The sequence below is a fragment of the Carassius auratus genome, chromosome 7, assembly GCF_003368295.1.
Source record: "Carassius auratus strain Wakin chromosome 7, ASM336829v1, whole genome shotgun sequence".
Classification (NCBI taxonomy): Eukaryota; Metazoa; Chordata; class Actinopteri; order Cypriniformes; family Cyprinidae; genus Carassius; species Carassius auratus.
The window spans coordinates 23,333,886-23,348,906 of NC_039249.1; the positions used below are offsets into that span (position 1 = coordinate 23,333,886).

General features: G+C 36.2%; 1 protein-coding gene across 1 annotated transcript in view; it reads right to left on the minus strand.

Annotated features, from left to right (window-relative positions):
- Positions 1–15,021, minus strand: part of LOC113106269 (ras GTPase-activating-like protein IQGAP1) — a 43,553-nt gene that overhangs the window by 26,455 nt on the left and 2,077 nt on the right. The window contains exon 2 of the mRNA XM_026268001.1: positions 14,002–14,104. Coding sequence (XP_026123786.1) covers positions 14,002–14,104 — 103 coding nt within the window. The remainder of the gene's footprint in view (positions 1–14,001; positions 14,105–15,021) is intronic.

The window sequence follows — 15,021 nt, forward strand, 5'->3', positions numbered from 1 at the left end:
TCAAACTTTTTCTTATATTTTAATCTGGACTACAAAATACCCTAAATATTGTTTGAAAGTGTTTTGATTCTTTATTGTTCGTTTACACTTTACAATAGGGCTTCATTAGTTAACATTAGTTAATTCTTTAGTTTACATAAACTGCCAATTAAAAATTATTCAAAACATTCATTCATCTTAGGTATTCCAATATTTAATAACATGTTGTTAAAATCCAAAAATTGCAACTGTGTTATTTAATGAGCCAACATGAACTGAAAACTGTATTTTTTTTAAACAAAGTTGGATAACTTCTGTAGCAAACGTAACTTTCTCATTGTGAATGTTAACGCATTAACTAAGGTTAACTAATGAGATTGGTATTTGTAGTTCTTTTGCACTTTAATCTGTGTAAAACTTAACTTGATATATTTCTGTATTGCTTCATTGTATAGTTATTTTTGTTAAAAGAAAAAAGTTTTTAAACCTGTTATACTGTATTATGACCTATTATATTTTAATGATAATAGCCTATACCGTGAAAAAAGCATTAGCAATTATTGGCAACATGAAAATTTGATACCGGCATATCCCTAGCTTACAGCCTTGAATAACAATAGCAACACATCTACCTGATCTATGAGTGCCCACACAGGACACATACTGATAGCAGCAGCCTAACAGCCTTCTCCCTGCCTCTCTTTTACACTTTTACGCTCTTCGTGATGGACATGCCTGCACTTGCGCAAGCACGCACACACACACACACACACACACACACACACACACACACACAGAGGAGACACACCCAAGTCTATGCTATTAACGGGCCCTAGAACTCAAAATAAAACCTGTATTCCATAATTTCCATATATTAAACTATATTACCATATATGAAACTATTCATGTATTACATGCAATTTGGAAACATTTCAAACTTAAGCCAAAAATAACTGAGACTGTATCTGAGAATGTGTAACAGCATCCACTACAAAGGACATCCTTTCAGTGAGACACAGGAAGCGTGAAGCCGCACAAGTTCACAGGTCATTCCAATAGGAAGAGGTGAGAGTGAGCTCACGGTCTCCCAAGGAACACACACAAGGGCTTTCCGCTTCTGTTTTGTAACACTCCAAGAAAAACATTTCATGTCGTGAGAATATTGAATCACACAGTTCCCAATTTTCCTCAATCTTTACAAATAAATTAAAGCAGGGCTGGATGATACATTGAATAGAAGCAGTATTATCGCAATAATTTTGCTGATGATATAAAATGACAGAATATTGTGAACATCATGTAAAATAGAGAGATCTTAGGTTGTCTTCAAACTAGGAAAGTCTGCTAGTCCACTTGCTTTGGTCAATACAATGTTGTTGTTGTTTTTTTGGTGCAAGTCATTTTCACACTGCCCTTTTTGCAAGTGAACCAGAAATTGTAAACAAAACCACATGTGTGCTAAGTTCATCCATTTATTAGTTCATCCATTCAACCGTTTTAGAGTTCATTCTATAGCTATATCACCTAGCCCTGATTAGAGCTGCTATAAAACACTACTGTGACTTTAATCACCCTCATATAACATATTTAGATCTATGAAGTCAAAAAAATGACAATGACACATAATCAGTGCTGAGATACTTGGTCCACAGTGTGATAATGAGGAAGGAAGAAGAGCAGTGTCTGTTAAACAGCAGACTGACTAACAGTTTGAGAGGCAGATTTCAGCGCAGATGTTTTTGTGATCCTGGAACAGTGGATAGGACAGTTAAAAACTATACTGGACCAGACACATCTGTAACCCATCAGTGAGCCCCGTTCCACTTGTCATATGGGAAGAGGACATGATAAAGGAGTCTTAAAGTCACAGCAACAAAAACAAGATATCTGATTCCAAGAAAGTGATAAAAATATAACCTTATTTGAAGTATGATGAGACCTGTTCTGGCAAAACAATCACAGGACAAAATACTTATCAGTTACCATCACTCATCAGTAAACATAATTTTGACACAATTTCACCCGCCTCACAGCTGCAAACCACAAACAGTCACTTCCTCGCTCATACAAACAAAAAAAAACTTCAAAAGGGCAAACTCCTAGAAATGTACTCCACCAATCACAGCACAGCACTGTGTGAGAGGGCGGAGCCTTTAGAGGGAGTCCACACAACCACGGCTCCACCATTTACAGTTACAATTATGCTCATAAGTTAATATTTCCCCTGAATAATCTCCAAGATGTTTATCCTACAAAAAACTAGCATTACCCTGAAAAATCTGCACACAACAAAAATCTCAGATTATTGAATAAAAACTAAATAAGTCGTTAAAAATGCTCCTGTTTAAAAATCCCCTTTGATCTCTGCATCTGATCAAAATACTTGCAATTTAAAAATTTCGATTTCAGTTAGATCAAGCAAGAATTTCTCTTTAAAAAGTTATGTAAATTCTTTAGCTCATTTAAAATCATACCTGTCTTATTTTGCAAAGTCAGACAAACAGACCAAGAGAATGTGAATGCAGCATGGCTTTATCCAGCAAGTACACATTAACTGGCAACAAGTGACCACGATGTCCATTTAATCTTCCAAATATTCGATTACGCATTGTGTCACATATACTTGGACAGACCGATGAAGACTGTAGACCGAGTACGCAATTAAGCAGCTGTTCTCAAATCAGTTATTAATGAATATGATCTAAATGTTAATCTCACTAAAAACAGATTACACCATGAAACAACCAGCTGTACATGTTTATTCTTGCATCTGCACCAGTTCAGCTGGGCAAAGCACAGGCAAATCAGTGGGGGAGCTTATCTGACCACATTGAAATATCTGACTCTGCAGAAAAGCACAGGCACACCTACTTTCACCCAACCTTTCTCAGCAGTCTTTCACTGACAGCAAAAACTAAAAGAACTACATTTCAGCTCATGTAACCATTAAAAACATATAAAAAAAGGATTGGATTATGGGAGAAAGATAAAGACAGGAAAAGCCCCAGCACTAAGAAAGAGAGCATTACACAGCATGCAGTAGCCAAGTGCTCCATTACATGGTCAGCTGCAGCGGAGGAATTCAGTGCAGGATGACCTCCATGATCAGGTGCCACAGACTGAGCCCATTCACCTCTCAACAGGAAGCCGCTGTCTGAAACGCACCCACCCAGAAACACCCCCATGAACCGATTCATGTTTGCCAAGTCTTTCACTGGGTCTTTTTCAAATGTAGAGTTTTAACCGTTGACACATCACACATACATATGGGAAGCACTGGGGATATTAAATCCACAACATTGCTTCAAGATATTCAAGCAAGTTATTCAAGTTATTAAAAAATTTGCCTTTCTCAGATAGCACATGATTTTGAAATGACTTCTCATACACCACTTATTGTGTAAAAAAGTTGTCAAAATGCAGATCTTGGTGGGTATTCACAAACAGTAGAGATAGAGATCAGATGTGTATTAATATATTGACTCTGTGCATCAGGTCTTAAAGTGACAGCAGCCTAATAAACCTGCCGAGGTCCGGGTCCCTAATAGGGATGTGCAACAGTGATCGAGTACTCAAATACTCGACCGCGACAGCGATGATCGATCACATACACGATGATCGAAATTATTATTATTTTATTTTTTTATTGGTTATGGCAGCACGTTGGGCGGCGCCCTGATCTCTGATTGGTTAGCTTCCCACTTGATACCTCAAAAGACGTTAGAAGACAGATATGGCCTCAAAATCACGTAAGTGATGGCTGGTTTCCCTTTGAGAAGAACGATGAAAATACAGTTCAGGGTAAGCTGTGCAGCGCCAAGCTGTCACACACATCTACAACAAATATAATCCACTATCATCTAAAATGTGTACATAAAATATTTGGCGATAACAGAGCGGCAACTCAGACAAGCATTGAATCACTTGCCGTAAGACCTAAATGCAACGCAGGCAGAACCAAGAAGACGACAGAGCTATTGTATCTCAGTTATCTGATTTATCATAGGATGTGTCATAGAATTATCTTCCGTTTATTGGTATACTCTTCACCTCAGGCAGATATTTCGTGCTCCTTTATTAATAACATTGCTTCATCATAATCATAATTTAACCTGTCATAATCATGTGTTGGTGTTCATGTTTTCATAGACAGATTTTCATGTCAGATTTTTATTTTTTCATTTTCATAACAATCTTCAGATTTTTTCATTATATACATTATGGCTATGCCCCGCCCCCCGCATTAAGCCCCACCCCCGATTAATCGATTAATCGTTTTTGAAACCTATCGATGATCGAAATGAGAAATTTCCCAAAATGCCCATCCCTAGTCCCTAATGCTAACCAAATAACAAAAGACAGCGAAAATTACTCTGTTTTGAACTAAATTTCAGTAGCTTTAATAAAAATCTGCATATAATTGAATTCATATAGCCATGTAGTTTATTTTACATTTTATTCAGTTTCATACTTAAATGCTACTGTTGAACAGGCATAAAAATATTCCATATATTGTATTTGTCCTGTTGTTTGATCTTTGATCTTATTTTATTAACAAATAAAAAAAACAACAAATGAATGTGAAATAAATAAATAAATTACTCATACTGTGATATAAAATGTGTCATATTTGGACACCAGAAAGTTTCGAACACATTTAAAATCCAACCAACCATCTTATTGCTAAATATCCTGCTTGAAAAGTGGGTTTGTGCTATATTTCTTAAAATATCAAATAGGGATTTAGCACTTACCTTTCCTTTTCTTGTCTATCATATTCTTAAAAAAAAAAAAAAAAAACCTTGCTATGTGTTCTGTACTAGACTAAATGAGACTTGTCATGGCACTTGTATATTGTTGTGGATCTCTGGTTGGTCTGACTGCTTCTAATGTTCTCATCTGTAAGTCGCATCTGCTAAATGATTCAATGTACAGTAAATGTAATATAATGGATGTAACAATGTGTCCCCCGACCCAGTTGAATATCAATGCAAATGTATGACAATTCAAATCGGTTGAGATGTTAAACAAACACCTATACAATTGGATGGAGGTGTTTATAAAACAAAAATCAGACAATTCTGTTTTTGCTTCAAATTTTGAAATTATACAAACTATCTTATAAAAACAGATTTAAAATTGATTGTTCCTGCTGTATTAAATCAGTATCAAAATGCAGTGGTTGCCTCTAATTTTAATATAAAAGAGCACAGGGAAAGCTTCCGTTTGTTTATATGAAGAGATTTATCTAATTTGTTCAAAATAAATATGTGAGAAAATTGTATTGTGAAATCAGTACAGTGAATTATATTGCATTGTGAAACAAGTGAATTGTTACATCCCTAATATCAATGCAAATATTACTTATTTTAGTTACCCAATGAAATGACATTCAATCATTTTAAGAGCTTAAGTGTCATAAGATCCTACTTTTGGGGCTCCTCCAAGCATTTGGCGCAGAGGAAATGGACCTTGCAGCCAAAATCTCCAATTTCCCAAACATTACAGACAAGATGAGGCATCAAAATGGGGTTGTGCTTTTAAAAAGAGCTGTCTCCCCTTCCTCATTTTAGTGTGTGACAATGGACTTAGTGTGAGCTTGTTTCATTGATATCACAGCTGTGACCCAGGGGTCAGGAGATCCTGTACAGTATTTATGCATTTCAAAAGAAAAAAAAAGTGCTTCACGGACGGCTTTTTTCCCTTAATCTCACTCCCACATATTCTCACAGAAAATGTCAGAAAAAGCCACAACTGTCCCTAAGATTTCCAAATGAAACGTGTCTAAAAAAAAAATAAAAATAAAAAAGTAACTTCAGATTTATAATAAAAATACTGACTAGGGCAATCATTCTTATAGTCAAAGCAAAGTGGATGCCGCCATTTTCCTTGGAAGAGCACCTGTGAAGGGAAAGTAGCGGGTAATGAAGGGTGGGGTGGCCAAACACAGAGGCGTGGGCTCTTTCCTGACCAAACAAGGGAGAGGCTGTTAAATGTGTGAGTGAATGAGAGCCGTACTGAAGTAAATCACATAATGAACAATGACCTCATGTTTCTGTAGAATGATAATTATATCACACAGCAGAAGTTAAGAGAGCAAAGTGTCATCGGTTCCCCTCCCTGACACCAAAGGCATTCATTTTCTCTACATTCACTGCAGTCATTTACGCTCTCACGGCTGTTGGCAAGTGATTTATAGGTAACTAGGGGTTCAACGAATCGTAATTGATCTATACACACCATGCCCCTTTGTTGAGCATGCATGTGATTCATGGATTAGTTGTAAGTTTAACCATTATTGTGATGAACGTGTTTCAAAGTCTTCCCAAATTTAACATTCAAGCCATTTGAAACTATTCAAGAGAAAGAGACCCTCACTTAGTTTTCTGAAGACAGAATTTAGTTCCCTTTCATGTCTTCTTGCGCTTGAATGGACACATACTAGGGGTGTGCATGGATAATCGAACATTCCTATAGTCGTTCTGCTGTAATTATTCGATAAATAAAAATGATATTCGAATTTCGCTATATTTTTGCTTGCGTAAAAAATACCTAATTCAGTCACTTTCTGTGATTCTCTACCGCATATTTGAAGATGTCTGAAAGTAAAAAAATAATTAATAAATGAATAAGAACTGTGGTCTTTTACAGTCCTTGAAATATGCTGTGGAGAATCACAGAAAAAGAACGAACTCAATAAAATTTTTGCAGCATCTCAAGCAACTAATAAACACTGCTAACTTGGAGAATGCAGGAAAAAGTCTTCTTTTCGTGTCTGCCCTAGACCATCGGCACAAACATTTCAGGTTCCTCGATGAAAACATGAGAGAAGTAATAAGAAAAAAATACTTTTTTAACATTATCAGAGCATTTGGCGCGGATGCAGCCGCCACCACCAACGATGAAGACGATCCAGCAATGCCCACTCGTCGGAAAAGGCTGAGCCAGTTCTTCAGCGATGATTACAGAGAATCTAGCTGAGACGAGTGGGAACAGTTCTTGCTGGAGCCATGTATTCCACCAGATGAGGATCCCATTCAATGGTGAAATGAAAACTTAGTATCTTAGCACACCGTTATTTGTGTGTCCCAGCAACGTCTGTGCCGTCAGAGCGCGTTTTCTCCACGGCCGGCCTAATTGTTAACAAACTAAGGAACCGACTTTCCCCCGATCATGCTGACAATGACATGTCTGAGTTCCTTAACAAGAACATGTAAAATAATAGGGGAAAAAAAGCTTTTGCTTTTAATCTGTACTTTTGTTTGTTTGCACACATTGTTAAAGGTTTTCAGCTACAAAACACAATGTAGCGTAATTTTCACTGATTTTCACTTTCAAATTTGCGACAATTAATTCGATTCAAGCAACAACAAAATCACAAATTTCAAACTCATAGAACTTTTATTGACGAAAAGAATAAAAACACACAATCCTATATTACCTAATATAAAACAACTAATTACTTAGGCTACTAGGGCTGTCAAAAAAAAAATAGAATTTCTACTATTCAAAAAAAAAAAAAAATTCCACATTCGAAACATGCATTCGAATTTTAGGTCTGCGTCAGCCGTCAGGTAGCCTCAACAGTGGCGCACGAAATGCTAAATGACTCTCACAGCTCAGATATTCCAAACGGAAGGAAAATCACACACGCGTTACAAGGTTCTATTGAGGCAACGAACACAAGATCTAACAGCTGGATTTAAAGTTTATGAGTTTTGAAGCATTAAATGTTTATTATACACTTCAAGATGCATTCAAGATTTAAAATGGGTATTTGCAGATGCCAATAATATATGAAGAATTATTATAGTATTTGCCTTCCAGTTTTTAGACAAAACTATTAAACAACGACAGTGAAAATAAGATGAAGAATCAGAAATTGTGTGCATCTGCTGGGTGGTTATGTGCTTCTCAGAGCTATCAAAATAACAGAAGTCCTGTTTCTGACATTTATTGAACAAACAGTAAAACTTAATGTCCATAATTAAAATAATGGCCAACAATATCGAATCTACTGATTCAGTATTTAGCAGTGCTGCCACTACACCCATATGTTACATACAATATACAGCCGAGTCTGTTCACTTGTACAGGAATATTGTGTGTCCACTGATAACAGAATAACACAGAATGATTCCGCCACATCCTTCAGTTTGAAACAAACAAGAAACGTGTTGTCAGTGATGCACTTGCAATGGAAGTCTACATGGTGAACATACTTTACATGAGAAACAAAAAAAAAAAAAAAAAATCAACCTGAAACTTCAGGTTGAGCCAAGGAAACAAGCTGCATGATGCATGATGATAAAACAGTTGATTTGCAGTTGATTGGAGAAGGAGAGAAGTTCGTTCATTAAAATTATGACATTTTGATTGAACATTACAAGGTTTAAAAAAACAAAAAAAAAACATATACCCGGATGAATCATTCACAATAAAATCTATAACATTAATTTACTACAAAGTGTGATTTTCCATTTCATGCAGACAAAGTTGTATTGTGTTTAAATGCATCTTTAAAAGGATGTAAGGAAGCGGCAGTGTAATGCACAGTTCCCCACATCCCCTGTATTGTTATATTACAGCTCTATTCCCTACAGACAGCCTCACAAACACAGAGAGAGAAGTGGTTCCTCTACTGCACTTGAGAAGATATTTAAGACCACCTGCAGCTCAACAGGAAATTGCATGGTGTTTTTTCCCCCTTTTTTAAGAGAAACAGGTCGCTGTTTTTGTGTGGCAATTTAATAAAACATTTGGACAGACATAGCTAACTGTCATTAAAACTGACCTTTCTCAGTCTGCTTCAATTTTTCCACTCATGAAAATTAAAAAATGAATAGTGGAAAATACTATTCAGTTCTGAGGATTTTGTGGTGGAGAGCAGCAATTCAGCTGGAAACTGGAGTCTAAAAGGCATCAAACTCTCAGTTATGTGCAGGAATAAAGTGACCTAAAATGATATTCCAGTGACATGAACAACAGTAACTCTGGTGAAGTGAAGTGAAGTGAAGTGGACGTGTCCATAAATGCATTGAAAAGTATAACTTTATGTAAATAAGCAGCGACATGAAGTGGCCAATAGAATGACATTGAGAAGTTACCGTACTGTGAGCAAGTTGCCCACATAGTTATGTAGCAAAAAATGACATCCCTGTCTGCATTACAAATGAGTGCATTTTTAATCAAATTATCTTGAAAAGATGAACAAAAGCTAATTATATCCAAATATTGTCCACTACATCCTTCTTCTTGTAAAATCAACAATTATTATAACTATAAATTAACTATAATTATAATCATTATAACAAATGTATTATTAATTAATATTGTAATACTTTAGGATTCTGTTGATTAAACCAATCACTTTCTTTTTAACTCAGATATTTAGTTTCAATGAACTCTAAGGCAACCAAGTTACTTTAAGTTAAACATACAATATGTTTTACAGTGTATATTAATTTTTAGCAGAAGAAGATTCCTGATTCCTTGTCAAAACATTATTTTTGTTGGGATTTTTAAAAGCTTTGGCCAAGTTAGGCAATCCACCAATAATATGCAGACACAGGAACGCCTACTATTGACCAACAGTACATTGACCTAGCAACCTACAGCAATAAAACTGCTATCAGTCTGACACAGGCAGAAATTAACACAATGCTTTTCAAAACAAAGTGTTCCATTTTGGATCAAATCATCAATTTAAGTATAAGATGCTGTAATGGCCATAAAAGTATCTAAATATTAATATATCTGATCTAAACATTTTTCTTGAGGAAAAAGCAGACCATGAAATGAATCACTTTTATTAACATGATACTAGCACAAGAAAATAACAGAGGAATCTGACATAGGCTACACCTTTATAAAGTTATGTGAGGGGTGGGGCAGTTCTGAAGGGCTGAACCAAATATACACACATTCCAGCATGAATGCCAGTAATAGCAGCGGTGAACCATACTGCCTCATGGACAACTGTGCTGGAACATATACACTGTTGGTTATCTTCTCACAACCCTCTCTCATGTTGCTCCTTCCCTGTATCCTCAGCATCGATCTCTTCTCCACATTTAAAGAACAGAAACCTACAATTAACAGCAGCTGAAATGAGAGGTTTGCATAACACCTCGAAAAACTACAGCAAGCTGCTGAGACACAGAGATTTCATACAGAGAAGATGCTTTGCACTTCGATGTTGACCTGTAGGGCAATGGCAAATAAGAGCGTCAACAATACAGTAAAAATCTTTTTAGCCTGTCATTTTTTGCGTAGACGTGTTTGTGGGTCCACCCAATTTGGCAAAAATGCTGATATATAAATCATGGAGACTAAATAACATGCAACTGTACAATTACTATACTAATATTCATTTTAAAATTAACTCATTTTCAAACATTTATAATGGGATTTCAATTCTATTTTAATGAATCATGCAACCCTAATCTACAAAGCCATCTTTGTTTACTGTCACTCCAGGTTATTTTCAGTAGATTCACTTTAGATCACCCAAGTATGTTTCCCTTGGAAGACCATGCAGGAGACGTTGAATTGGGCATGACTTTGAATAGACAGCATACCGGAGACATGCTAGACAACATTCCCCAAGAACACTTCACTAAACAGAATTGTAAAATGAACAAACAAAACAAAAAGCATCTGAACTGCTAGGTTACCAAAAATGACCGACTCCCAAGGCTAATCCATCCGATACTAGCTGCACAGCTGTGACCTCTTCTTAATTTTATTTAAAACCCAATTTTACAGCAGTTCCCCTTCTTCTGTGCTCACAATATTCTAATTACAAGACAAGATCATATACACTTAAAAAAAAATAAACTTGTTATTTAAAGGCTCTTTACATTTATTAGGCTAATAGTTCAACTTATAAATGTACAGCCCTGAAGAACCATTCTATGCTTAAATTTGGGCTAAGAGTTTTTAACTTTTAACTTGGGTTTATGTATAAAAAAGGCACAGTCACAAAAACCATTACATTTATTCATTGAGCAGACGCTTTTATCCAAAGCGACTTACAAATGAGGACAATTGGAAGCAATCAAAATCAACAAAACAGTAATTATTCACTTTTGGTACAGTTTTCCATGTCAATAACAAAATAAAAGTCCCTTATTGACACAATTTGCTGCCAGCATTATTAATGTAACCCTAATAGAGGCTAGATGCTGTTAACAGACCCAGACAAATAAAGAGGTTAAAAAAATAAAATGTTTAAGTATGAAAATAATAATGATTATTTAGATTAATTTTTTTAAATAATGGTCCTGCTGTTGTTACAAGCAGAAGAACCCTAATATGATTAAATTATCATTTTTCTTAAGAGTATAAAATAAGAAATGGCACAGTTGACTGATGGAAATAGAGAGGACAAAATACTGTAGGAGCAGAATTTGCATTGCACAGCTCAGACACACACACAATTCACTTGAGCCCATCATCACACACAGCAGGCTTTCAGGCTTTATAGCAGACAGTGATATGAAAATAAACCAATGATAAAAGCCATTTTGGAAATATCTGCACTTTGTTATTCTAACAGCTAACACAAATTCACAAGCATTGGCCACTTTCAGACACTGCATATAAACCTGTGAAATTCCCATCATACCACAGACTGTTGCACGCCATGATCGCTGCAAACTCTAAGCATTCCAGCATTTCTGAATCAGGCCCGAGGGCAAATACTGTCAACGGAGCAAGGCCTGAGAAGAAAACTTTCTCTCTTCCTCCAGGCAAAAGCCTGATAAATGACGTCAAGGATAGCAACGTGTCAAACTGTAAAGATGCAGTATTACAGCAGAACCTATGAGGACACCTGAATGCTAATATGTTACCCTGGACCACAAAACCTGTGCAATTTTAAGTTTTCCATTGATGTATGGTTTATTAGGATCGGAAAATATTTAGTCGAGATATATTTGAAAATCTGGAATCTGAGGGTGCAAAAAAATCTTAAGTACTGAGAAAATCCCCTTTGAAGTTTTCCAAATGAATTGTTAGGAAAGCATATCACTAATCAAAAGTTACGTTTTTATACATTTACAGTAGGAAATGTACAAAATATCTTCATGAATCATGATCTTTACTTCATATCCTAATGATTTTTGGCATAAAAGAAAAATCTATAATTTTGACGCATACAATGTATTTTTGGCTGCTGCTAAAAATATACCCGAGCAACTTAAGACTGCTTTTGTGCTCCACGGTCACATGTGAGACTATGACTATTCTGAACCCACGATGAATACAGTGCTGATTCTTTTTCTCCCACTATGTCACGCACTCAATCCCTCAAACACGTAGACACCGGAACCAGTCTCTATGACAACCTCATGTTGCCACAGCTACAGAGTGAGATACTGAAATCAACAGGGACTGACTCACTTCCTCTCGCACCACTGATGCGTCTGTGTGTATGTGATGAGTGCACTGACAGGCCATAGCCTCCGTAACCTCCAAAGGATCAAAGAATATATCAATACAGCTGAGAAAAGACTAATATCTACCCTTAGTATCAAACTTTGCTGTGTCCTCACATCTTTTGTGGTTCTTCAAAATGTGTGACTTGTTGATGAGAGGCGTGTTATTACTTTTCTAAACCAACCCAATCTTCAATGCCCTTAAAACGACAGCAGCAACTTCAAATCACTAAAATACATTAGAAATAAATCACAAAGAAACACCATGACACCCACAACCCATTAGCCGTGTAGGTGCTACCAATCAAAAGTTTGTGGTCTAAAATATATATTTTTTTTTAGACATGTTCTTTTATTCATGCATTAAAGTGTTCAAAAGTGACAGTTACAATATGTATATTATCAAAGTCTATTTCAAAGAAATGCTGCTCTTTTGAAATTTCTATTCATCAAATCATCTTATATAAACTATATATATAATAATATATAAACAGCAGCACAACTGATTGCAACTTTGATAATAATGAGAAATGTTTCTTAAGCAGCAAATCATCATATTAGAATGATTTCTGAAGGATCATGTGACACTGAAGACTTGGAGCAATGGCTGCTGAAATTCATTAAAATAAAAACCTAGGCTATTTTAAATTGTGGTCTTATTTCATAATATTGCTGTATTTTTAATCAAATAAATCCAGCCCTGATAAGTAGGGGTGCTCCGATCACGATCGGCCGATCGTTATGCGCATCTCGTCAGTAAAGCCGGTTCTCTTCCATCAGGTGCGGGATTTCACATCGAGCAGCTGTTACTACACAGAGCCATTGTTGTTAACCGAGAAGATGCGCCAATAAACGCTGAAAATGAACGTGGATTTGCGCATCTTCTCAGTTAACAACAGCTCTGTGTAGTAACAGCTGCTCGATGTGAAATCATGCACCTGATGGAATTAACCGCTGATTAGAGAACCGGCTTTAATGACGAGATGCGCATAACGATCGGCCGATCGTGATCGGAGCACCCCTACTGGTAAGCATAAGAGACTTTGAAAAACAAGTGTGTATTTTTTTCCCCCGAACAATTATTCTCTTATATCTAATTTTCTTTGCAATCTTTGAGTTAATTAAAGGGATAGTTCACCCAAAATTATATTTCTGTCATTATTTTCTGTCATTATCCACATGTTCTACCAACCTTCCGCAGTACACAAAATAAGTTTTTTTACAACTGTTTTCCAATTAAGGTTTGGACCTGAAATATTTTCCAAAATATCTTCTTTTATGATCAAAAGAAAAAAGAAAGCTAAATGACGATAGAATTGATGGGGTGAACTTTCTCTTTAGGGATAAACCCATAGACTGAAATAAGAATTCAGAGCTTCGTGGAGAGTCTGGGCTCTATAGAAATTCACTGCAGTGGGTCTTGCTGGGACATGCAGTGAAGACACCCACAATCATGTGACAGCCATTCATCACAGAGACATTAAACAAACACCAACTGAAAGCTAAACTGCCATTTGAAGCGAAACACTGAATTAATATGTCAAAGTGCCAGAGGGGCTGAAATGGAGAATTGATCTCTTACCGTTTAGCCTCTTCCAAGTGGCACAGGTACTCATAGGCCATGTTCTGTTGACGCCGCTCGTCCATCTCCTCAGCGGTGAGCCGCTCCATGCCATCCAGAACAGCTGAACGAGATATGAGAGTGAAACACACACTTCAGAGAGCTCGAGATATGGAGATGTGAAGCTTATACTGATAACACTGATAAGAAATGTTTCTTGAGCAGCAAATCAGCATGATTTCTGAAGGATCATGTGACAATGAAGACTGGAGTAATGGCTAGAATTATAACAATATTTCAAAATATTACTGTTATTAATATTTTCTGTATTTCTGAGCAAATAAAGGCACTCTTCTTGGCCAGCATATAAGTGCATCTTTGTAGTGCATAAAACTGACCGACCACATGCTTTTGAACGGTAGCATTGATACATTTGTCACATACTTGTACATACTCGCTAGATAAAGTGGCGTTAAATGGTTAAAATAAAATGTAATTCAACTGCTATCTACACTCCAAGCGTTTTAGCAGTTTATGCAAACTTTGTAATGTGTTACATGTCTTGCATGCCTGAGCTCTAGCAACCTTAAGATCTGGGTTTATTCCATACTGAAATCACTCAGTAGGGGTTAATGTCATGTGGAAGAAGAAGATAAATCTAATTATTACTGTACTGGAAGTAGCTGCACATATTTCCAAAGAAAAAAAAAAAGGAAATTTTGGAAAAACATATTTGTCTGTGAAAGACCTCAGTCAGAGTAGATGCCATATTTCTATATTTTTATTTGAATGAAAATGATGCTGTGAGGAACGAACTTAAAAGTATTTTTAAAAGCATAGGCTGCATATAAAGTTTCATCACACAGAATCTTCATGTTGTTAAACAACAATACTTCTGCCCCTCACAGCCTCATTTTCAGGCCTTTAAAAAAATGTATATGGCGACATCCTGACTTAGTACATAAAAAATCCTTAATTTCTGTCTCTAGAGCATTGCAGGAATATAAGAATATGATCTATGGTCCAGTTTATTTGCAGCTT